Source organism: Labeo rohita, chromosome 21 (genome assembly GCF_022985175.1).
Source record: "Labeo rohita strain BAU-BD-2019 chromosome 21, IGBB_LRoh.1.0, whole genome shotgun sequence".
Taxonomy (NCBI): domain Eukaryota; kingdom Metazoa; phylum Chordata; class Actinopteri; order Cypriniformes; family Cyprinidae; genus Labeo; species Labeo rohita.
In genome coordinates this window covers 29627791-29647691 of record NC_066889.1, presented here as the reverse complement: position 1 = coordinate 29647691, position 19901 = coordinate 29627791, and the positions used below count along the sequence as shown (strand labels likewise).

Below are 19901 nucleotides of genomic sequence, written 5' to 3'. Positions count from 1 at the left end.
AACACAAAAAAAACTAAATTACTCAAACTTTGAATTAATATGAAAATAGAAAATACAACTTTTTAACTAATTTGTCAACAAAACTAAAATAAACTAAATCTGAAATAAAAAAAAATAAATAAATGTAGATACATAATAAAAACTAATAAAAATGACAGAAACATACAACAAAATTACTAAAACTTTATTTAAAATTAAAATTAAAATTATACCATAAAATACAAAAATAAAAAGACAGTGCATTATGTAATATTTGCAACAATAAAAACTCATGTAAGTTTTTTAAATATATAGTCAAACAGCGTTTGTTCACTTTAATCACAAATAAAAAAATTGCCGAACAAGCATCTGTATCTGTTGTATGTACTAAAACAGCTAATATTTAATATGAATAAATATATTACTACATATTTTAATACATTTTTTAAAAATGTAATATATATATTAAAATAACAAAAAACCAAATGTGACAAAAACAAAAATACAAATTCTAAATTCAAAATATTAAATAATCGCATCCAAAATAGGTTTTTGTTTACATAATATATGCATGTGTACTGTATATATATGTATGTGTATATATACAGTATGTATATATATGTATATATATATTTGAAAATATTTGCATGTATTTACATGTATATATTTTTATTCATATAATTTGTATTATATATAAATATTATATAAATTTTAAAAATATCTATGTATATTTTCTGTGTGTATTTATTTATTTATTATGTATATATACTGTATGTATGTACACTACCGTTCAAAAGTTTGGGGTCAGTAAGACTTGTAATAGTCTTTAAAGAAGTCCCTTATGCTCATCAAGGCTGCATTTATTTGATTAAAAATATAAAAAAAAAAAACAGTAATATTGCAAAATGTTTTTACAATATAAAATAATGTTTTTTATTTTAACATACTTTAAAATAGAATTTATTCCTGTGATGAAAAGCTGAATTTTTATCAGCTGTTACTCCAGTCTTAAGTGTCACATGATCCTTCAGAAATCATTCTAATATGCGGATTTATTATTAGAATGATCAGTGTTGGATAATATCAACAGTTGTGCTGCCAAATATTTTAATATAAATATAAATATTTATATTAAAATATATATATATATATATATTTTTTTTCTGTAAAGAGAAGCTGCTTGAGTTTTTCCATCGATCAAACTTGAATGTTTAATTTTAAAGATATTTTAGTTGATCTCTTTTGCCTTTTGAAGAAAACCAAGTTGAGAAGTGCGGTGACTTTTTAACTGACTCGTCAACAAAACTTTGTTTCTTCGTGCTTTGAAAGAAACTCATTGACGGCATGAACTCGAGTTTGGGTTTGAGTGTGAATCTTCTTTCTGCACTGCTGTTTGTATGGATTTATGTGCCCTTTTGCAGCTGTTTCACCGTGAAGCTCTTCAATGGCAGCTGTCAGCATCGACTCTGATTGACGTCTGACGCTCCACGACATGCGACGACGACCAACATCTCTGAATGTCACTCCTTATCTGACGCCCTGATCCTCTTCACAAGTAATGAAACGCCAAATGTCAGCCGATAAGATGTGAACATGAACGTCTGTTAGCCAGCAGAAATCCACAGAAACATATTTGACACAAATCACACCAATAAAAACCACTGACCAGAGGAAAACTGTTAGTAGAGGCTTCTGGGTACAACTAATAGACTTGTGTTTAAGTATTAAATAAAAAGTATGAAAGTTTTAGGTTTTGGTCTTTGTTTTAAATGAAATTCATTCTCTCAGTGTGCATTCAAATGTTTGTCAGTATTTTTTTAGGTTTAAAGGCTGCATTTATTTGATCAAAACTACTGTAAATATAGTAAAAATTGTGAAATATTTGTACAATTTAAAATAGCTGTTTTCTATGTGAATATCTATTAAATTGTAATTTATTTCTGTGATCAAAGCTGCATTTTCAGCATCATTGCTTCAGTCTTCAGCCTTCAGAAATTGTTCTAATATTCTGATTTGCTGCTCAACAAACATTTCTGATTATTATCAGTGTTGAAAACAACTGTTTCTGCCCAATGTTTTTGTAGAAACTGTCATACATTTTATTTTTTTATTCACAGAAAGTTCAAAAGAACATCATTTATTTGAAATAGAACTCTTTTGTAGCATTATAAATGTTTTTACTGATACTTTTGATTAATTTAATGCATCTTTGACGAATAGAAGTATTCATTTCTTTAAAAAAGTAAAAATTTGCACATATTAGCACTTACATTTTTTAACAACTTTTCTTGAAGTCTGAAAAAATATATATTTTATATCAAAATTTGCACAAATTTAATTTTAATTTTTTAATAATAACCATCTTGAACTTTTATTTTTCATTTGTAAATAATAAAAAAAATAATTTGCACTCATTAACGCTTTTAATTTGTTGAATGAAAATGCAAACAAAATTTAAGCTAAAATTTGCACACATTAACAAAAAAGAAAAGAAAAGTGTAATAACTAAAACTTGCACGTTAATGGTTTCAAATTTTTTATCAACTTTTCTTATTAAAGTTTGAAAACTAAAAAAGAAAATGTAAAAAAAAAGTTAAAATTTGCACACTAATTTTTCATTTTTTAACAACTTGAAGTCAGAAAAATGATTTTTTTGTTAAATAAAATTCAAAAAAAAGTTAAAATGAATGGTTTTAAATTTGTATTAACTTTTCAAGAATAAAAAATTATTCTTCATTTGTTGAATGAAAACGTAAACAAAATATGTTAAAATTTGCACACATTAATGGTTTTAACTTTTAACAAATTTTCTTCTTGAAATTCGCAAAAAACAAATCATTTGTTGAATGAAATTTTTTTCATTCAAAAAAACTTTTTTAAAAATAATAATTTGCACTCATTAATGCTTTTAATTTGTTGAATGAAAATGCAAACAAAATTTAAGTTAAAATTTGCACATTAACTGTCAGATTTGAAGTTTGAAAGAAATGTTGTTTTTAGAAAAAACACAAGTAGTGTTTACTAAAATATTGTTAAAGTGTTTAGTAAAATCGTTTTAACTTCTGACTTAAATTTTTGTTCTGCAAACGGACACTTAAGTGAAATCAGGATTGTTCTTTAGTAAAAGAAAGACAAATTGCACAGTTTTTAACATGAATGAATCAGTCATTTATTGAAGAGCAAAGAGCACAACACTACCATCTGATGATAGTGACCAAAAAAAGCCAAGAAAATTAACCAGGAAATTAACAAAATAATGGTTAAATGTAATGCGGTAAAAAACAGGAAAAACAGCGAACAAACACACAAACAAATGTGCTGAAAGAAAACTCACGCTTGACTTTCAACAGTCAGAAAAACTCAAACCAAAACAGTTGACAATAACAACACTGAGTTTGTAGTTTAAGTAGCATTTTTCCTTTTTTTATTCAAACACAGACATTAATATTGCTCAGATGAGAAGCTCAAATACTATTTGGTCAATCCCACCTGATCGTAGAAGAGTTTATACACTGGAAGAGATCAGACGATCCATCAGCTGCTCAGATTCTGACATAAGGACGAATAAAGCATGCAAAACAGATCCAAACGCTTCTCATGTTTCATGTGTTCTTGATTTTCCTTTATAATAAATGACATGGGCTGTCAGATGGAAGCTGGTGTTTAAAATGTGAAAATATTGTTGGTGACATTTGAATTTTGATGTTAAAACTAAGTTAAAATTTGCACACATTAATGGTTTAATGTTTTAACAACTTTTCTTGAAGTTTAAAAACTGTTTTAAAAAAAATTAAGAAAAACAGAAAAAAATGTAATAAAATTTGATGGTTTTTAATGGTTTTTAACGACTATCCTTGAAGTTTGAAAACTAAAAAAAGAAACAAAAAAGGAAAAGAAAAAGAAAGAAAAATGTAATAAATAAAATGTGCATATGTTAATGGTTCTTGAAGTTTGAAAACTGTAAAAAAAAAAAAAAAAAAAGAAGAAAAACAAAAGAAAAAATTAATAAATAAAATTTGCAAGTTAATGGTTTATATTTTGTTAACAACAACTTTCCTTGGAGTTTGAAAACTAAAAAAAAGAAACAAAAAAAGAAAAAGAAAAGAAAAAGAAAAATGTAATAAAATATGCACATTATTGACTTCAAAATTTTTTATCAACTTTGAAAACTGTAAAAAAAAAAAAAAGGGGAGAGAAAAACAAAGAAAAAACGTAATAAAATTTGCACGTTAATGGTATATTAATATTTTTTTACAAACAACTTGAAGTTTGCAAACAAAAAAAGGAAAGAAAAGGAAAGAAAAGAAAAAAGAAAAGAATAAAGTAATAACTAAAACCTAAAACCTGCACCTTAATGGTTTCAATTTTTTTTTTATCAACTTTTCTTATTAAAGTTTGAAAACTAAAACGAAAAATGTAAAACAATTAAAATTTGCACACACTAAAGGTTTTAATTTTTAACAACTTGATTTTTTTTTGTTGAATAAAATTCAAAAATAAATGGTTTTAAATTTGTATTAACTTCTCAAGAATAAAAAATTACTCTTTCATTTGTTGAATGAAAATGTAAACAAAATAGAAGTTAAAATTTGCACACATTAATGGTTTTAACTTTTAACAAATTTTCTTCAAATTTGCAAAAAAAAAAAAAAATATTTGTTGAATGAAAATGCAAAAAAAGTCAAAATTTGCAACTAGCGGTTTTAAACTTTAAAAAAGATTCTTTCATTTGTTGAATAAAAATGTTAAAGATAAGTGTTAATATTTGCATGTGAACGGTTTCGAAATGTTTAACAACTTTTCAAGTTTCAAAAATGTTAAAAAGTTTAAACTTGAGTGAAAATTTAAATTTTTGAAGATTTTCATTTAACAAAGAAAGTAACTTTTCTTTTTGAAGTTTACATTTTTTTCATCTGAATGAGAATGTAAAAAACAAACAAATAAAAATATATTTTTTAAATAAATAATCATTGTGAAGTTTAAAAAATGATTCCTTTGCTTTTTAAATGAAAATCTAAACCAAAACCTATATTCGCAATTAACTAAAAAACTGTCAAATACACTGGCAAACTGTTTAAATAAACTATGTTTGATTCTTCAATGTTCATTATAGTGAATAAAAAATACTCTTTGGACATTTCAGTGTTTAAACAAAATTAAAAGTTGTGAAATCTGAGACAATGCAAAATGTACATTTACATCATAAGACAAGTTTTATTGTTGTGATTGATGAAACAAATGGTTTCGGAATAAAATCACTTGTTCTCTTTATTTATGGTCAAACATTTTGTGGAAGAACATGAACTTTGAATGTTTCAAAGACGTTGATCATGAATGCAAAACTAAAATTTGATCAATTTTCTCTCGTGATTTCCAACAACAAAAATCCATTTGTACATGAACATGATTCAACAAACCAACAAATGAGCAAAACGATGAAACCGAAAAACAAAAGAATCCGTTTCCAATCCATTTTCGATTTGAATAAAAAAGCAGATCTTTGGAATACAGTCCGTAATATCCGCGCTCGTATCTGACGAGCGCTTTTACATCCAGTTACATACGCGATCTTTGGGATTTCCTTCACATGAAAACACAAGACGTCAATACTCAGTTACACAACTCCTGAAACGTCTGTGACTCAGTTCTCAAAGTGTTTTTACATTAGCAGTAGATTGTCTGGTACATTTCAACGGTATGAGTGTTGTATTTTTGGACAGGATTGGTGTTGTAGACGCATCTGGAGCTAAAAAGTCCAATTTGGGAGTCAAACTTAGTGTTCGAACAAACACCGACTCATGTCTCTGTTCAATACAGATGATGGTTTCTGTTGTGAGAATGGAAGATTAACAGTCAAGGTGAACTTGATCAGAACGATTTGTTCGGTCGGTTTGATCAAGCACACCATGTTTCTATACACATCTGAGCTGAACTCTTTAAGAATTCCATCAGGCCGACATGCAAAAAAATGAGGCTCAGTTTAAACAAAACGAGACGGATCCAAACTCAAAAGCTATCGAACGACAATGCATTACACGCTAGTTAGAACCGTAAAGATACTCATGCATAAATCAAGGCTACGGCATTGAATAACGGCTGCGAGTGTTGCCAGGTTGGGCTGCAATATTTAGCCCATGGAATGCGATTTTTACCAAGGAAATCCCGCCAAAAAAACCCATGTATTTACCCCCGGGAACGCGATTATTCCCGGGGTGCCCCCTCAAAACGCGCTTGGGCTAGTTTTGGGCTAGTTTTGAGTAGCAACGGGGAGGGTTTTGTTTTTGAAAACCTGGCAACCCTGGATGTAACACTGTTGGCGCAGGTTGTTTTTCATGTCCGCGGTCCGCGGGTTGAAGCGACCCCAATAATATAATATTTAGCCCCTGGAATGCGATTTTTACCAGGGAAATCCCAGGAAAAAAAATGTATATTTACCCCCCCAGAACGCGATTATTCCCGGGGTGCCCCCTCAAAACGCGACTGGACTACTTTTGAGTAGCAACTGGGTGGGTTTTGTTTTTGAAAACCTGGCAACCCTGGATTTAACACTGTTGGCGCGGGTTGTTTTTCATGTCCGCGGGTTGATGCGACCCCAATAATGTAATATTTAGCACCTGGAATGCGATTTTTACCAGGGAAATCCTGGCAAAAAAAAATGTATATTTACCCGCCGGAACGTGATTATTCCGATTTTTACCAGGGAAATCCTGGCAAAAAAAAACGTATATTTACCCGCCGGAACGTGATTATTCGGGTTCCGCCTCGAAACGTGATTGGACTACTTTTGGGATAGTTTTGAGTAGCAACTGGGCGGGTTTTGTTTTTGAAAACCTGGCAACCCTGGATTTAACACTGTTGGCGCAGGTTGTTTTTCATGTCCGCGGGTTGAAGTGACCCCAATAATGTAATATTTAGCCCCTGGAATGCGAATTTTACCAGGGGAATCCCGCCAAAAAACTTGTATCCCCGGGGGACCCCCTCAAATTGCGACTGGGCTACTTTTGGGGTAATTTTGAGTAGCAATTGGGCGGGTTTTGTTTTTGAAAACCTGGCAACCCTGGATTTAACACTATTGGCGCGGGTTGTTTTTCATCGGCGGTCCGCGGGTTGAAGCGACCCCAATAATGTAATATTTAGCCCCTGGAATGCGAATTTTACCAGGGGAATCCCGCCAAAAAACTTGTATCCCCGGGGGACCCCCTCGAAACGCGACTGGGCTACTTTTGGGCTAGTTTTGAGTAGCAATTTGGCGGGTTTTGCTGTGAAAACCTGGCAACCCTGGCTGCGACGCTCTGTTTTTACACGCAACGAAGAGTCGAAGAAGAAAACGGATGGTGTAAAACAAAATCGAAGCTTGTAAACTTAAGGCTCATTCTAGCAACCAACCATTCCCGATCCAAAAATAATATCCTTGTTGAGAATATAAGCCACCCTTCACAAAAAAAAAACAAAAACAATAATAAAGTCATAAAATGGAAAAAACAAAAAACTCGCACCACAAAACATTTGTGAAAGTTGTCACGTTCACAAGAGAGAAAAAGACAAGCATTGTGTTTTTTTGGTAAGCGAACCTCAGCTATTACAAAAAAATCACAACTTAAGATGTATAAAGCTTTTTTTCTTGGTTTAAGTCACAGTTACTAAAAAATAAGAGTAAGTGAATAATTTAATACATACGCTATAATAACAATACCCTAACACTATCTTCTATGAGGTATATCCGAGAAAAATTTGGTAAGAAAAGCACGGTCTGCGCCCTTGACATGCCTCAGGGTTTCTTTTCTTATTTAAAGCTTTGCAACCATTCAAAAGAAGGAAAAGGAAAAGTCTAGAAAGCCTTTGGTATAGTTCGTCTTTGTTCTTTGCAGGATTGCATTGCAAAGCACCATAAAAACCGCGTCTCGCAGGTGTCGCTGAGGTACTAACAGAAGAAGAAGAAGAAACAGAGAGGTCGAAACTTCGCTTTGGTTCAAGCAAGGCACTCATCCAACAATATCTCATACTTTGCAACAAAAGCGCTCTCTACGTCTTTGTCGGGGTTGAAAGAATATTACTTGGAACGGAAACCGAACAGAATCGGTTTAATCGATGCAATGATGGCGGGCGGGTCATAAATACGGAATCGCTGCTAAGAATATTGACCTAATGACCGTCCGGTCGATAGGTGACACGCTCGCGTCCCTGTTAACAGATGCTGTTTTTTCCACAAGTAAATGTGTTAGTTTTCCAACGGGACGGAATGATGTACGACCTGCAGCAGAACGGATCAATACGATCCCATCTGCCGTTTGTGTTGCGTCTTTAGCTGCCGTAGAACAGCCGTTTTCCTGAAAGTCGTCCCTACCGAGTCCCTTCGGGTCTGGTATGAGATGATTCGATTTGGTCTTTGGTTTTAGAGTTCGTCGTGCACAGAAACACCAACACTGAATGGATTTTTGGAGGAAGTTGGCTAAAAACTAAAAGCTGTTTCATTTAAATGTTGCGTTATTTTTGTTAAACAGGTTTTACTATCAACTTCTTTCTTCGTAAGCATTTGAGAAATTTACTTGCAATTTCTAAGTGAAAATTATTTGTACACCCCATTTCTTTAATGCCAAATTTATACTGCAAAGGTGGCACAGAAGCGCGTCTGAGGTGGCATTAATACTGCTTAGAAGTGGCATACATGAATTTACACAGCAATTACAACTGTGTACTTTCAAAGTAGGTTTTGAGGTGGCTCAGAACAGGCTTAAGTAAGCCTGGCTTTAATGCAGCATTACTGAATTTCTGAGAAGGCATAAAGCAGTCTTAACTCAGCTGTGTAAAAATGCCATAATTGTAGGTAGTTGGAAATCTCTAGAAAATGCAATGCAGCATGTGACAGAAATGCATTTATGCCACCTCTGAACAGCATCAGAGTCTGTGTAAAAACACTCAAGTTCAGTGCATGCATCATTTTGCAGCATTTGATGTGGTGTCTTTACACCGCTGAGTTAAGGCTGCTCTAAGCCTGCTTAAAATGTAGTGTAAAGATGCAATGCTGCATAAAAGCCAGACTAAATGATGCCTGTATACAGTTGCAATTGCTGTGTAAATACATTTATGCCACCTCTAAGCAGCATTAAACAGTCTGTGTAAAAGACAGCTAAGGCTGCTCTAAACCTGCTTAAAATTGAGTGTAAAGACACAATGCTGCATAAATACCAGGCGAAATTATGCCTGTATACAGTTGCAATTGCTGTGTAAATGGACTTATGTCACCTCTGGGCAGCATTAAACAGTCTGTGTAAAGACACCTAAATGCCACTTCAGAGGCGCTTCTGTGCCACCTTTGCGTGTAAATTTGACATTAGTATTAAAGTCCGGTGCATGCATCATCCTGCAGTGTTTGATGTGCTGTGAGTCTTCTAAGCCTGCTTAAAATTTTAAGATGCAATGCCACATTAAAGTCAGACTAAATTATGCTTGTATACAGTTGCAACTGCTGTGTAAATGCATTCATGCCACCTCTGAGCTGCATTAAACAGTCTCTATAAAGACAGCTAAATGCCACTTCTAAGGCGCCTCGGTGCTTTTCTGGTGTAAATTTGGCATAAGTATTAGAGTTCAGTGCATGCATCATCCTGCAAAGTTTGATGTGCTGTCTCTACACAGCTGAGCTAAGGCTGCTCTAAGCCTGCTTAAAATTTTAAGATGCAATGCCACATTAAAGCCAGACTAAATTATGCTTGTATACAGTTGCAACTGCTGTGTAAATGCATTTATTCCACCTCTGAGCAGCATTAAACAGTCTGTGTAAAGACACCTAAATGCCACTTCAGAGGTGCTTCTGTGCCACCTTCGCAATGTAAATTTGGCATCAGTATTAAAGTCCAGTGCATGCATCGTCCTGAAGCATTTGGTGTTAAGGCTGCTCTAAGCCTGCTTAAAATTTTAAGACACAATGCTGCATAAATTATACCTGTATACAGTTGCAATTGCTGCGTCCATGCCACCTCTGAGTTGCATTAAACAGACTAAGCTAAAAGCCATTTTAAAGGCGCTTTGCAGTGCATTAGAGTTAACTGAGCTGAACAAACCATCAAAACTTTGCATTTGATTAAAAAATATGGGTAATGGTAATGTTTCTGTGCAGGATAGGTCTTTGTTAGTGGGTTGGTTTTTGCATCAAGGTCTTTTACATTCTGACCGATAAGAGGCGATCAGAAGCGCACAGCACTAAAATCTACAGCTCGACGCGAGTCCCATCCGCTCCATTGCACTTATTTTTCCGAGGAGAGGAGGAACTCGTGTTTGAAAGAGGAAGAAGAGGAAAAAAAGAGTGGCGTTATCAAAATATCCAAAGCATGGCGTCAAGCGCAGACCGTACTCGAGAAAAAGAAATCTTTGGTATCTTTGGTTTCATCAACACGATTAAAATTACAAATGGAAAATTCAGTGAGGTAGCCTCTGTGGTTCTCACTATAGAGATAGAAAGACTTTTATACACACACACAAGTCAGTCTTGGAAGCAGCTTTTTCTAGTTTTTAAGGGATGTCCTTCTACGAGTGAAGCAATGAACAAACGGCCTCTCAGCATCCGTGGGTTTTATCTTTGGTGAGTCCTGCGTTGATCTCCATTAACGTGTGGCCCCGTATACGACCTGGCTGAAATTCGCTGCTCGTCCTTTGACAGAACGCTGTAATCGATCGCAAATGCCCCTTCAGACAGATTGTTTTCATTCGAAAAAAAAAAGGACAAACAAAACCTAAACATACACATAAATTACAACTAAAACCTGATCGCTAGAACACATTTCCAGAATCATCTTTCTAAGAAAAATTAAATACACCCTCTGCGTTGCTTTTTAAAGTAAAGCTAACTAATAAATTAAAAGAAGCACTGCATCTTCGATGCACTAGTAGTCTTAAATAGTCAATTACAACTAATTAAATAACATTAAATAATTACGAAAACAAAAACAACCTATGCATACTAGTCATAAATAAATACGTCTGATGGTGTCCAACATGCAAAAGAAGTAAATGTAAACTTTGGCAAGCTAATCAGGATAAAAGGGGGAGGGTTTTGGCAATTTAAATTAACTTCAATCATAGCAAATATAAATTACATAAATAAATCACATATTGCAAAACCTGGGTAAGACATTGTACAGAGGCATTGGCAAAATATAAGTACTAAGACAAGCAAAGGAAAGCTCTTTGGCCCGTGTTCCTAAAGACCTGACTGTCGTGAAGAGCGGATGAAGCTCCAACCAAGTGGCGTTGGAGAATCTTTGGACTAGAAGCTTTTAAAGAGAGAAACCTAAAGGATAAAGCTATTCGACCTACAGTCTGCAGTTTCCTCTCTACAGATTAAGTGAGCGTTTTTGGCAGATTATTGGCTTTTTAGTTGGAATATAGTATGGAACCGGCCGCGGCGGACGCTTCTCTCAAACACGGGACTTGGGATTCAGCGTTCGTGATCGAACGTGCATATGGAAATGATGGATGGATGGATGAAGTCTACATTGGTGGAGTTGATCTGTCGATGGCCTACGGTGAAACGCGAGCGCAAAACTACAAGATAATGAGTCGTTCGGCTTGGGAAAATGGGAAAGAGTGAGGTTGCATGTGCTTAAAGGTGTTTATCTTTGGTATGCCCGTCAGGCTGAGTTACACCTTTAGTTTTAGCTGCGAAACGGATGAAATAAAGCAAACGCTGAGCCCCGAACGTCCCACGTTTGGAGAGAAGCGCCGCCGCGAGCCCCTCCTCGCCGCGCCGGTGCGCCTGAACAGGCGGGACGGGGAACTGAAGGGAATTGCGGCGGGAGTAACTCTGAATCTTTGGTATTGTAGCTGATGAGGTTCTTGTTGTTCTTTCCATTTTGGTTGAAAAAACTGCATAGGCACACATTAAAGACAATCTTCGACTTTTGTTTTTGTTTTGAGAGACGCATCATTCTCCGTTGCCGTGGGAACAGCTCCGTCGCATTTTTTTTTTTAAAAACCCTTCCGATCCCATTCTGCTTCCAATGTCTCCACCGATCCGGCCGTCGACTTTTTTTGGTTGTTTTTTTCTTTTTGAACAGTTTTTGTTTGCAGAACAGTTAGGTGCAGAAAAAGTTTCTTTGGTGTCGATTTGTCAATAAATAGAAAAAGTCTTTAGTGTCCGTTTTGAGTGATCCAAGCGTAACCCGGGAGAGAAGAACTGCTTACTGGCTCGGTCCGTCGGTTCAATAATAAATGAGGACGAGTGATGGAATTTGAGATGAGTGCATGAAAGAGCTTTGTGAAAGCCTAAAGATCTGGAAGGGAAAGCTAAACTGGTAGGCATTGGTGTGGAGATTGTCCTCTTATAACTCTTGTAAAGGCCCTGATCACCAATGCCAGTTCACTTGTGTTTGGTTTCTTAGTTGTGACAACATACAGCGATGCATTTGTGTGTGTGTGTGTGTGTGTTTTGCACTGATGTAATTCATTGAGTGTGTTGAGCTGCTTGTTCTTCGGTCGTATCATCCTGAGTTGTTTTTTTAACCGTAGAAGAACAATCGGTGTGGTCCAGCCCCTGTTCTATTGCAAATTTAATGTGCTTCAGGATTGTGCTCACAAACCCGGCCGGCCAATAACGGTGTGAGAGATCTGCGGTCGGCGTGTCCTTCACGTTTGTTGTGCTTTGTGCTTCTGACGGGGGTTTTTCTACCGTACGGAGGTGAAACCGGGTTCGGTCGCACATCGTGTGATAGAAAAACCTGTGACCCAATGCCAACTTTGTGTTGCTGCTCGTCTGTGATGGGTGAATCTCACAAAAATAATGTGCATGCCATATTTCACTCCAAAATGCATGCATATTTTATTTTAAAAATGCATTACCATAAAAAATAAAATAATCAACATTTTTGGGAAATTTTGAGAATTATTATCATTTTTTATCAATAATAATAATAATAATAATATTATTATTATTATTATTATTATTATTATTAAAAAAAAATTCTACGGTTGTTTTCCAGTACAAATATATAAAAATTAAGTCAAGATACATTTATTTGAGAAGCAAAATGTCGTAAGATATTAAACATTTTGTGTAAAACCATAAAGAATATTATATATTAATATAATATATTTTTATATTTTATAATTGTATTTAAAATTATTGTTTTTTTCTCCAAAATTAGTTATTTTTCTGACCCGCTGGCAATTTTTACTTAATTTTTAATATGTCTTTTTTTAACAAAACTATTTTTCAGAAAGTATCTTATTATTATTTGTGTTTCTCAAGTAAATGTATACTATTTGTACTCGAAACCAGGTTCAGTCGCACATCGGTGTTAGAACAACCTGTGACTCATTGCCAAATTTATGTTGCAGTTCATCTGTGATGAGTGAATGTCACAAAGAAGAATGTGCATGCCATATTTTTATCCAAAATGCATGCATATTTTGTTTTAAAAATGCTTTAGCATAGTGCAAAAAGAATAAAAAAAAATCTCATTACTGTAATAAAAATCACTGTATTACAGTAACAATAATAGGAGAAATATTTGACATTTTGGGGAATTTTTGTAAATTGTTATTATTATTATCAATAATAAAAAATAATAATAATAAAAAATTATTATTACTACTACTATTTAAAAATCATTTTTCCAACTTTTTTGTTTTCCAGTACAAATATATAAAGATTAAGTCAAGGTACATTTATTTGAGAAGCAGAATGGCATAAGATTTATAAAAAAAATAAATAAATAAAATAAAAAAATAAAAAATAAATCTCATTACTGTAAAAAAAAAAAAAAAAAATCACTGTATTACAGTAACAATAATAGAAGCAATAATTGACATTTTTGGAAATTATTATTATTATTATTTTGTTTTAATTAATAATGATAATAATAATAATAATAATAATTATTATTATTATTATTATTTTTTAAAAATTCTACTTTTTTGTTTTCCAGTACAAATATATAAAAATGATTCAGAATACATTTATTTGAGAAGCAAAATGACACAGGATATAAAGAACTTTGCATAAAACAATAAAGAATGTTATATATTAATTTAATATATTTTTATATTTTATAATTATATTCTAAATAATAGTTTTTTCAGACATCGTTTTTTATTTTTTAATTTTTGTTTAACAAAACATGGTTAATTTTAATGGATTTTTCAGAAAATATCTTATTATTTGTGTTTCTCAAGTAAATGTATACAATTTGCACTCGAAAACAGGACAAAAATACTTTATCAGTAGTGTAAAATATTGCACGAAATGTAACCTGGACATGTTTTTGTGAGATTCATCCTTATAGCTTAAAGTCTCTCCACACACACACACACACACACACACACACACACACACTTAAGGAAAAGAAAATCAAAGCTAATTTCGAGTGAATGTAGATGTGAAATGCAAACCCTTTGGTTTTCTCTTTAAAGTCGAATGTAAAGTTAACCATCTTTGGATTGGAGCACAGAAAGCGTTTTTCCTGACGTTTGGCTCATTGCACGAACAGATCGTTGTGTTTTTGACTCCGACTGGAGCCGGTAAGCAGCGTCTCTCCTCTCGTTGCCCTTCGGAATGATTTTTTTCCTCTTAAAAAGTTCGTCCCGTCCGTCGCCCCGCATTCCCACCCCGTTCCCTCCCTCTCCTCTGTCCGGGATCACGCTTTGGTACAAGTGCTGGAGGTGGACGACGTGTTGCCCGGACTGCCCTCGTCCAGCCATTTGTCCAGGCTGCGTCTGCGGGCGTTCATGAAGAAGTTGCTGACAGTGTTCAGTTCCAGACCCAGCTGCTGCGAGATGGTCAGCTGCATCTCTTTGGACGGACGCTTGTTCTCCTTAAAGATGGCCAGAAGCGTTCGCCGCTGCAGGTCTGTGAAAACCAGCCGCGATTTCTTTGGTGTATTGCTCCTGTCTTTGCTCGGGTCCTGCTCTTTTCTTTTGCACGCTTCGGGGGTTTCGTTTGTTAGAAAGGAGACACAAAACAAAGAGAAGAAACACGTTAGAATCGCTCACACGTATATTCGTGCATTTAGCAAACACTGAAACATTTAATGCAGGGTTCGAACCTGCAACCTTTGGATTGCACCACCCACAGTTACTTACAATTACATAAAAGATAAAATAACAATCATGTGACATGAATTTAAATTTATTTTCAATTTTCAATTTAAGTTTTAGCAACTTTATGTTCTTGTCATTTTAGTTTATTTTTTAAATATTTTGATTTTGATTCAGTTTTAGTTTTAGCAATTTAGTTATGGGCTTTTGTCATTTTTATTCTTTTTTTTATTATTTCTATTTAGCTTTAAATTACTTTAATTAGTAACTTTATGTGTTTGTCACATATTTTAATCATTCTTTTTAGCTTAAAATTGACCTTTATTTTAATAGTAGTTATTTTGTGCTTTTGTCATTTTATAATTATTTACATTTATTACAGTTTTATTAATTTTATATGCCTTTATATGCCTTTGTTTTTTCATTTCTATTTAGCTTTATTTTTTTATTTCATTTTTCATATTTTAATTTTTATTTGTTTGTTTTTTTATCTTATTTAGCTTTAATTTATTTTGTTTCAGTATTGTTAATTTCATTATGGGCTTTTGTCATTTTTATTAGTTTTGTTTAAAATTCTATTTAGCTTTAGGTTACTTTTATTTTAATTTTAGTAACTGTATTATGTGCTTTTATGACTTTTGTTTATTTTTTAAAAGTACTTTGTTTAGCTTAAATTTATTTTATATCAGTTGTTTTACAAAGTTTTAATAACTTTATGTGCTGTCATATATTTTAAAAATTCTATTTAGCTTAAAATTTAGCTTTATTTCAGTTTTAGTAATTTTGTGCTTTTATCATTTTTATGTGATAATATACATTTATTACAGCTTTATTTATGTGCCTTTATTTATATACAGCTTTATTTTTTTCTTTTTCTTTTTTTACTTTTTTGCATTTTAATAATTTTGTTACTTGCTTTTGTCATTTTTATAAGTTTTATAAAATATTTTTGTTTAGCTTTAATTTATTTTTGTTTCAGTATTATTAATTTTGTTATGTGCTTTGGTCATTTTTATTAGTTTTAATTTTTATTTTTATTTCAGTTTCTGTCATTTTGTTATGTTTTTGTCATTTTATTAGTTCTTTAAAATATATTTATTTTTCAATATTTCTATTTAGCTTTCACTTATTTTTGTTCTGTGCTTTTGTCATTTTTATTAGTTTTAGTTGATTCAGTTTTAGCAATTTTCTTGCTTTTGTAAATGCATTTTTTTATATTTATCTTTAGCTTTCATTTATTTTTGTTTCAGTAATATTAATTTTGTTCTGTGCTTTTATCATTTTTATTAGTTTTAATTTACGTTTTATTTTAGTTTTCGAAATTTTTTTATTTTTTATGAGCATTTGTCATTTTTATAATTTATATTTAGCTTTAATTGACTTTTATTTCAGTTTTTAGTTTTAGTAGCGTTAGTACTTAAACTCATTATAAGATAGCTGCCAAATCATTTCACATGCTTGAGTATTTTCTTCTAAAATTACTTTTTAATTTTTTTTTTTTTTTTTTTTTTTTTTTTTTTTTTTTGCTTAATTTCAATGTAATAGTTTTAGTGTAGTTTTTTGTAACAAAAACAACGTTGCATTAGAACAAACCTCTTCTGACGTGTTTTAACAGATTCTTATTCAGAAACCACGACTCAAACATCTGAACTGAGATCAGTGCGTCTGACAGGAAAGCAGCAGATGATTTGAGGAAGCTCAAGATCCTCTCCAGGTAATTACTTCAGTGACCACTAAGATTCCCAGAGTAATTCACTCGAGTTCACCTGGAGCTGCGTGCTTTATACTTAGGGTCTTTTATCACAAGAGACCAAAAACACAGGACTGCCTGATAATTACCAGATAAACCAGAGCAAGAAGCAGTCTGATCTACACCGACAGCATCAACAAATCAACAACAAACACCACAGATTTATAGAGAGAGGCTGGGAATTACATACAGTACACACTAGCACTCTTTCTGCAGTATGTGTAGTGTATGCAGTGTGCTTGACAGATCCTCATCAACAGCAACGTTTGGCAAAATATAGAGTATACAAAAGCACACGTGGCATAATATACTGGAACCCACAGTGCAATGTATTTAACTTCATCTTGCATTTCTAATTACTCAAATCCTTGAATCCTATAATTACTGGTTCAGGAGATTTTTTTTACTAAATTCTAAATGCAGTTGATTTATATTTTTCATTATGAAACACAGAATATTCTGTTAACCCTGCAGTTATTTTGAGTCCAATATTGACGTCTGACCAGCAGATTTTGAAAAATAAAATAAAATAAAATATAAAATAAAATGACAAATTAACCGGAGATCTCTTCCTTGACACCTATTTATTTATTTATTTATTTATTTATTTTTACACAAAACTGTATTAAATTGCAATAAATAGAAAATCAATGCACAATAAAATAATGCATTGAAATTATGCATTAAAAATTACAAATTAACCCAGAAATCTCTTCCTTGACACATATTTAAATAGACAGCTTTTTCTTTTTACACAAAAATGAATTAAAAATCAATAAAAATAAAAACAATGCAATAAAATGTAATGCAATGCAATAAAAATAATAATAACATAAAATAAAATAATGCATCAAAAAAGATGCATTAAAAGTGACAAATTAACCAGAGATCTCTTCCTTGACACTTATTTAATTAGACAGCTAAACTTTTTTTTTCATTAAACTATATTAAATTGCAATAAGAAGAGCAATGCAATAAAATAATGCATTAAAAATGACAAATTAACCAGAGATCTCTTTCTTGACACATATTTAATTAGACAGCTAAACGCTCTTTTTCTTTTTACACAAAAATGAATTCAAATGCAATAAAAAGAAAAGCAATGCAATAAAATGTAATGCAATGCAATGCAATAAAAATAAAACATAAAATAAATAAAATAATGCATTAAAAATGACAAATTAACCAGAGATCTCTTTCTTGACACATATTTAATTAGACAGCTAAATGTTATTTTTCTTTTTACACAAAAATGAATTAAAATGCAATAAAAAGAAAAGCAATGCAATGCAATGCAATAAAATAAAAATAATTTTCAGGTTATTTTACACAGATCAGAATTAAAATGCAAAACAATAAAATGAAATAAACTGATGCATTAAAATGACATATTAACCAGATCTCTTTTTGACACATTATTTAATTAATACGTTTAATTAGGTTTTGTTTTTTTTTACACAAAATGGAATAAAAATACAAAGCAATGCAATAAAATATGCATTAAAACAATGAATTAAGATCTTTTCCTTGGCACAACTGAATTACTAAACCTTCTGAACACAAAACTGAATTAAAATGCAAAATAAATTATATATTTAAATACAATTGATTTCTGAGATAATCAATGCAAGCCACTCACAGAATTAAATATGCAATGAGATCATGTGACAACAATTTGCATATTACTAGTAGAATGTGTATCATTTCTTATTGCATACTGTTTCACACACTGTTTCTAAAAATAATAGGCAGCATACAATAATTGTACAGTAAGCACTATGCTAGTAGTTCATGGCAGACACAGACTCAATGGTAAACACACAATCCGTAAAGCAATTAAATCATGACTTATGTGTAGCATCATACTCTATAATGCAAAGCTATAATTTGTGGTGGTCTATAATAAAGCACTTTATATATAACTAAAAAAGTCAATCAATTTAAAACAGCTCTGCTTACAGTATATCTGTAGGGTATAGTTCATCACAGCCTCGGGCAGAATTTCTTATTAATGTGTATGAAAGTGTTTCTACAGTTTTAATGATTGTGGATTTTGCTGACCTGTGTGTGAGTCTGTTGTGCTGATCTCAGTAAACGCTGCTAAAGCTGAAGCACATCACACAGATATAATGCAAAACGCATCAGGAACACTGCAAAACTATGATATCGAACTATAAATATAACAACAGACCGTCCAACTCTCAAGTCTCATATTTTAACATACGTGTGTCTACAAACTATTCACCTTTAAAAAGACAAATATTTTGTATCTTACAGCCCAACAAAAGTCTCTGATCTGATTGCCTTCAGTACATCAACAGATTCCGAATGTACATTATTAGCAAGATTCCTGCAGTCATGGAAATATTAAGACGTTTTTAAATAGTAGAAGATGTGGAAAGTAATCTTTAAAAAAAAAAAAAAAAAAAAAATCCTAATTTTAACAATAAAAGTCTGAAAAAGGAAATGGTAAAAAAAAAAAAAAAAAAAAAAAAAGTAAGTCAACCAAAAGAAAGTAAAAGAAGCTATAATCTAATGGGAATGCAAGGGAATGTTACATTTTATCAGTTTACAAACATTAAGGGAATGTTACATTTTATCATTTTTTGAATATTATGAGAATGTTACTTTGGAATGTTCTGAATGTTCTAAAAATGTAACATTCTATTAATGCTCCTGGTGGAATGTTTGTTCATAATTTTAGCTTGTAAATAAGCAGGAAAACATAGAAATGAAATGTAAATGTAAATAAAAGAAGCTATAATCTAATGGGATATTTAATGTAATTTTACATTTAAAAAATGTTCAATTTTACGTTTTTTTTTTTTAAAGAACAAGTCAGAATTCCCTGTGTGATACTATTTCATTTAAATGAAGAAATAGTTTTTTGTTGTCTATGTACATTAAGGTTTTATGGTGCAACTTGTGTTGTTAAAGTAATTTATATAATTTATATAAACTTGTGGAAAAGCTACTTTTTTTTAAAAAAAAATTCTAGTTTGGTTTTGTTTTATTGTGGTTGTCAGTATATCATCAAGGTATTAAACAGATTTTAGTACTTAATTTTAGTACATTTTTTAATTTTAATTATTTTTGTTTAATTAAAGTTCAATCCATAAAATCTAAAATTATTTTTAAAAAA

At 31.9% G+C, this 19901-nt stretch overlaps 1 protein-coding gene and 1 long non-coding RNA gene across 3 annotated transcripts in view; both read right to left on the bottom strand.

Annotated features, from left to right (window-relative positions):
- Positions 1-5229: 5229 nt before the first annotated feature.
- Positions 5230-6664, bottom strand: LOC127152337 (uncharacterized). The gene is made up of 2 exons (XR_007825066.1): positions 6507-6664; positions 5230-6268 (listed from the first exon to the last, which is right to left on the bottom strand). It is a non-coding gene; the product is annotated as an uncharacterized LOC127152337 (long non-coding RNA).
- Positions 6665-13868: 7204 nt separating this feature from the next.
- Positions 13869-19901, bottom strand: part of onecut2 (one cut homeobox 2) — a 24476-nt gene continuing 18443 nt past the window's right edge. Inside the window, exon 2 of one of the 2 annotated variants that reach the window (XM_051092911.1) lies at positions 13869-14896. In XM_051092911.1, the coding sequence (XP_050948868.1) occupies positions 14610-14896 (287 nt within the window). In that variant the 3' untranslated portion in view covers positions 13869-14609. The remainder of the gene's footprint in view (positions 14897-19901) is intronic. The other variant, XM_051092912.1, reaches the window with a different exon arrangement.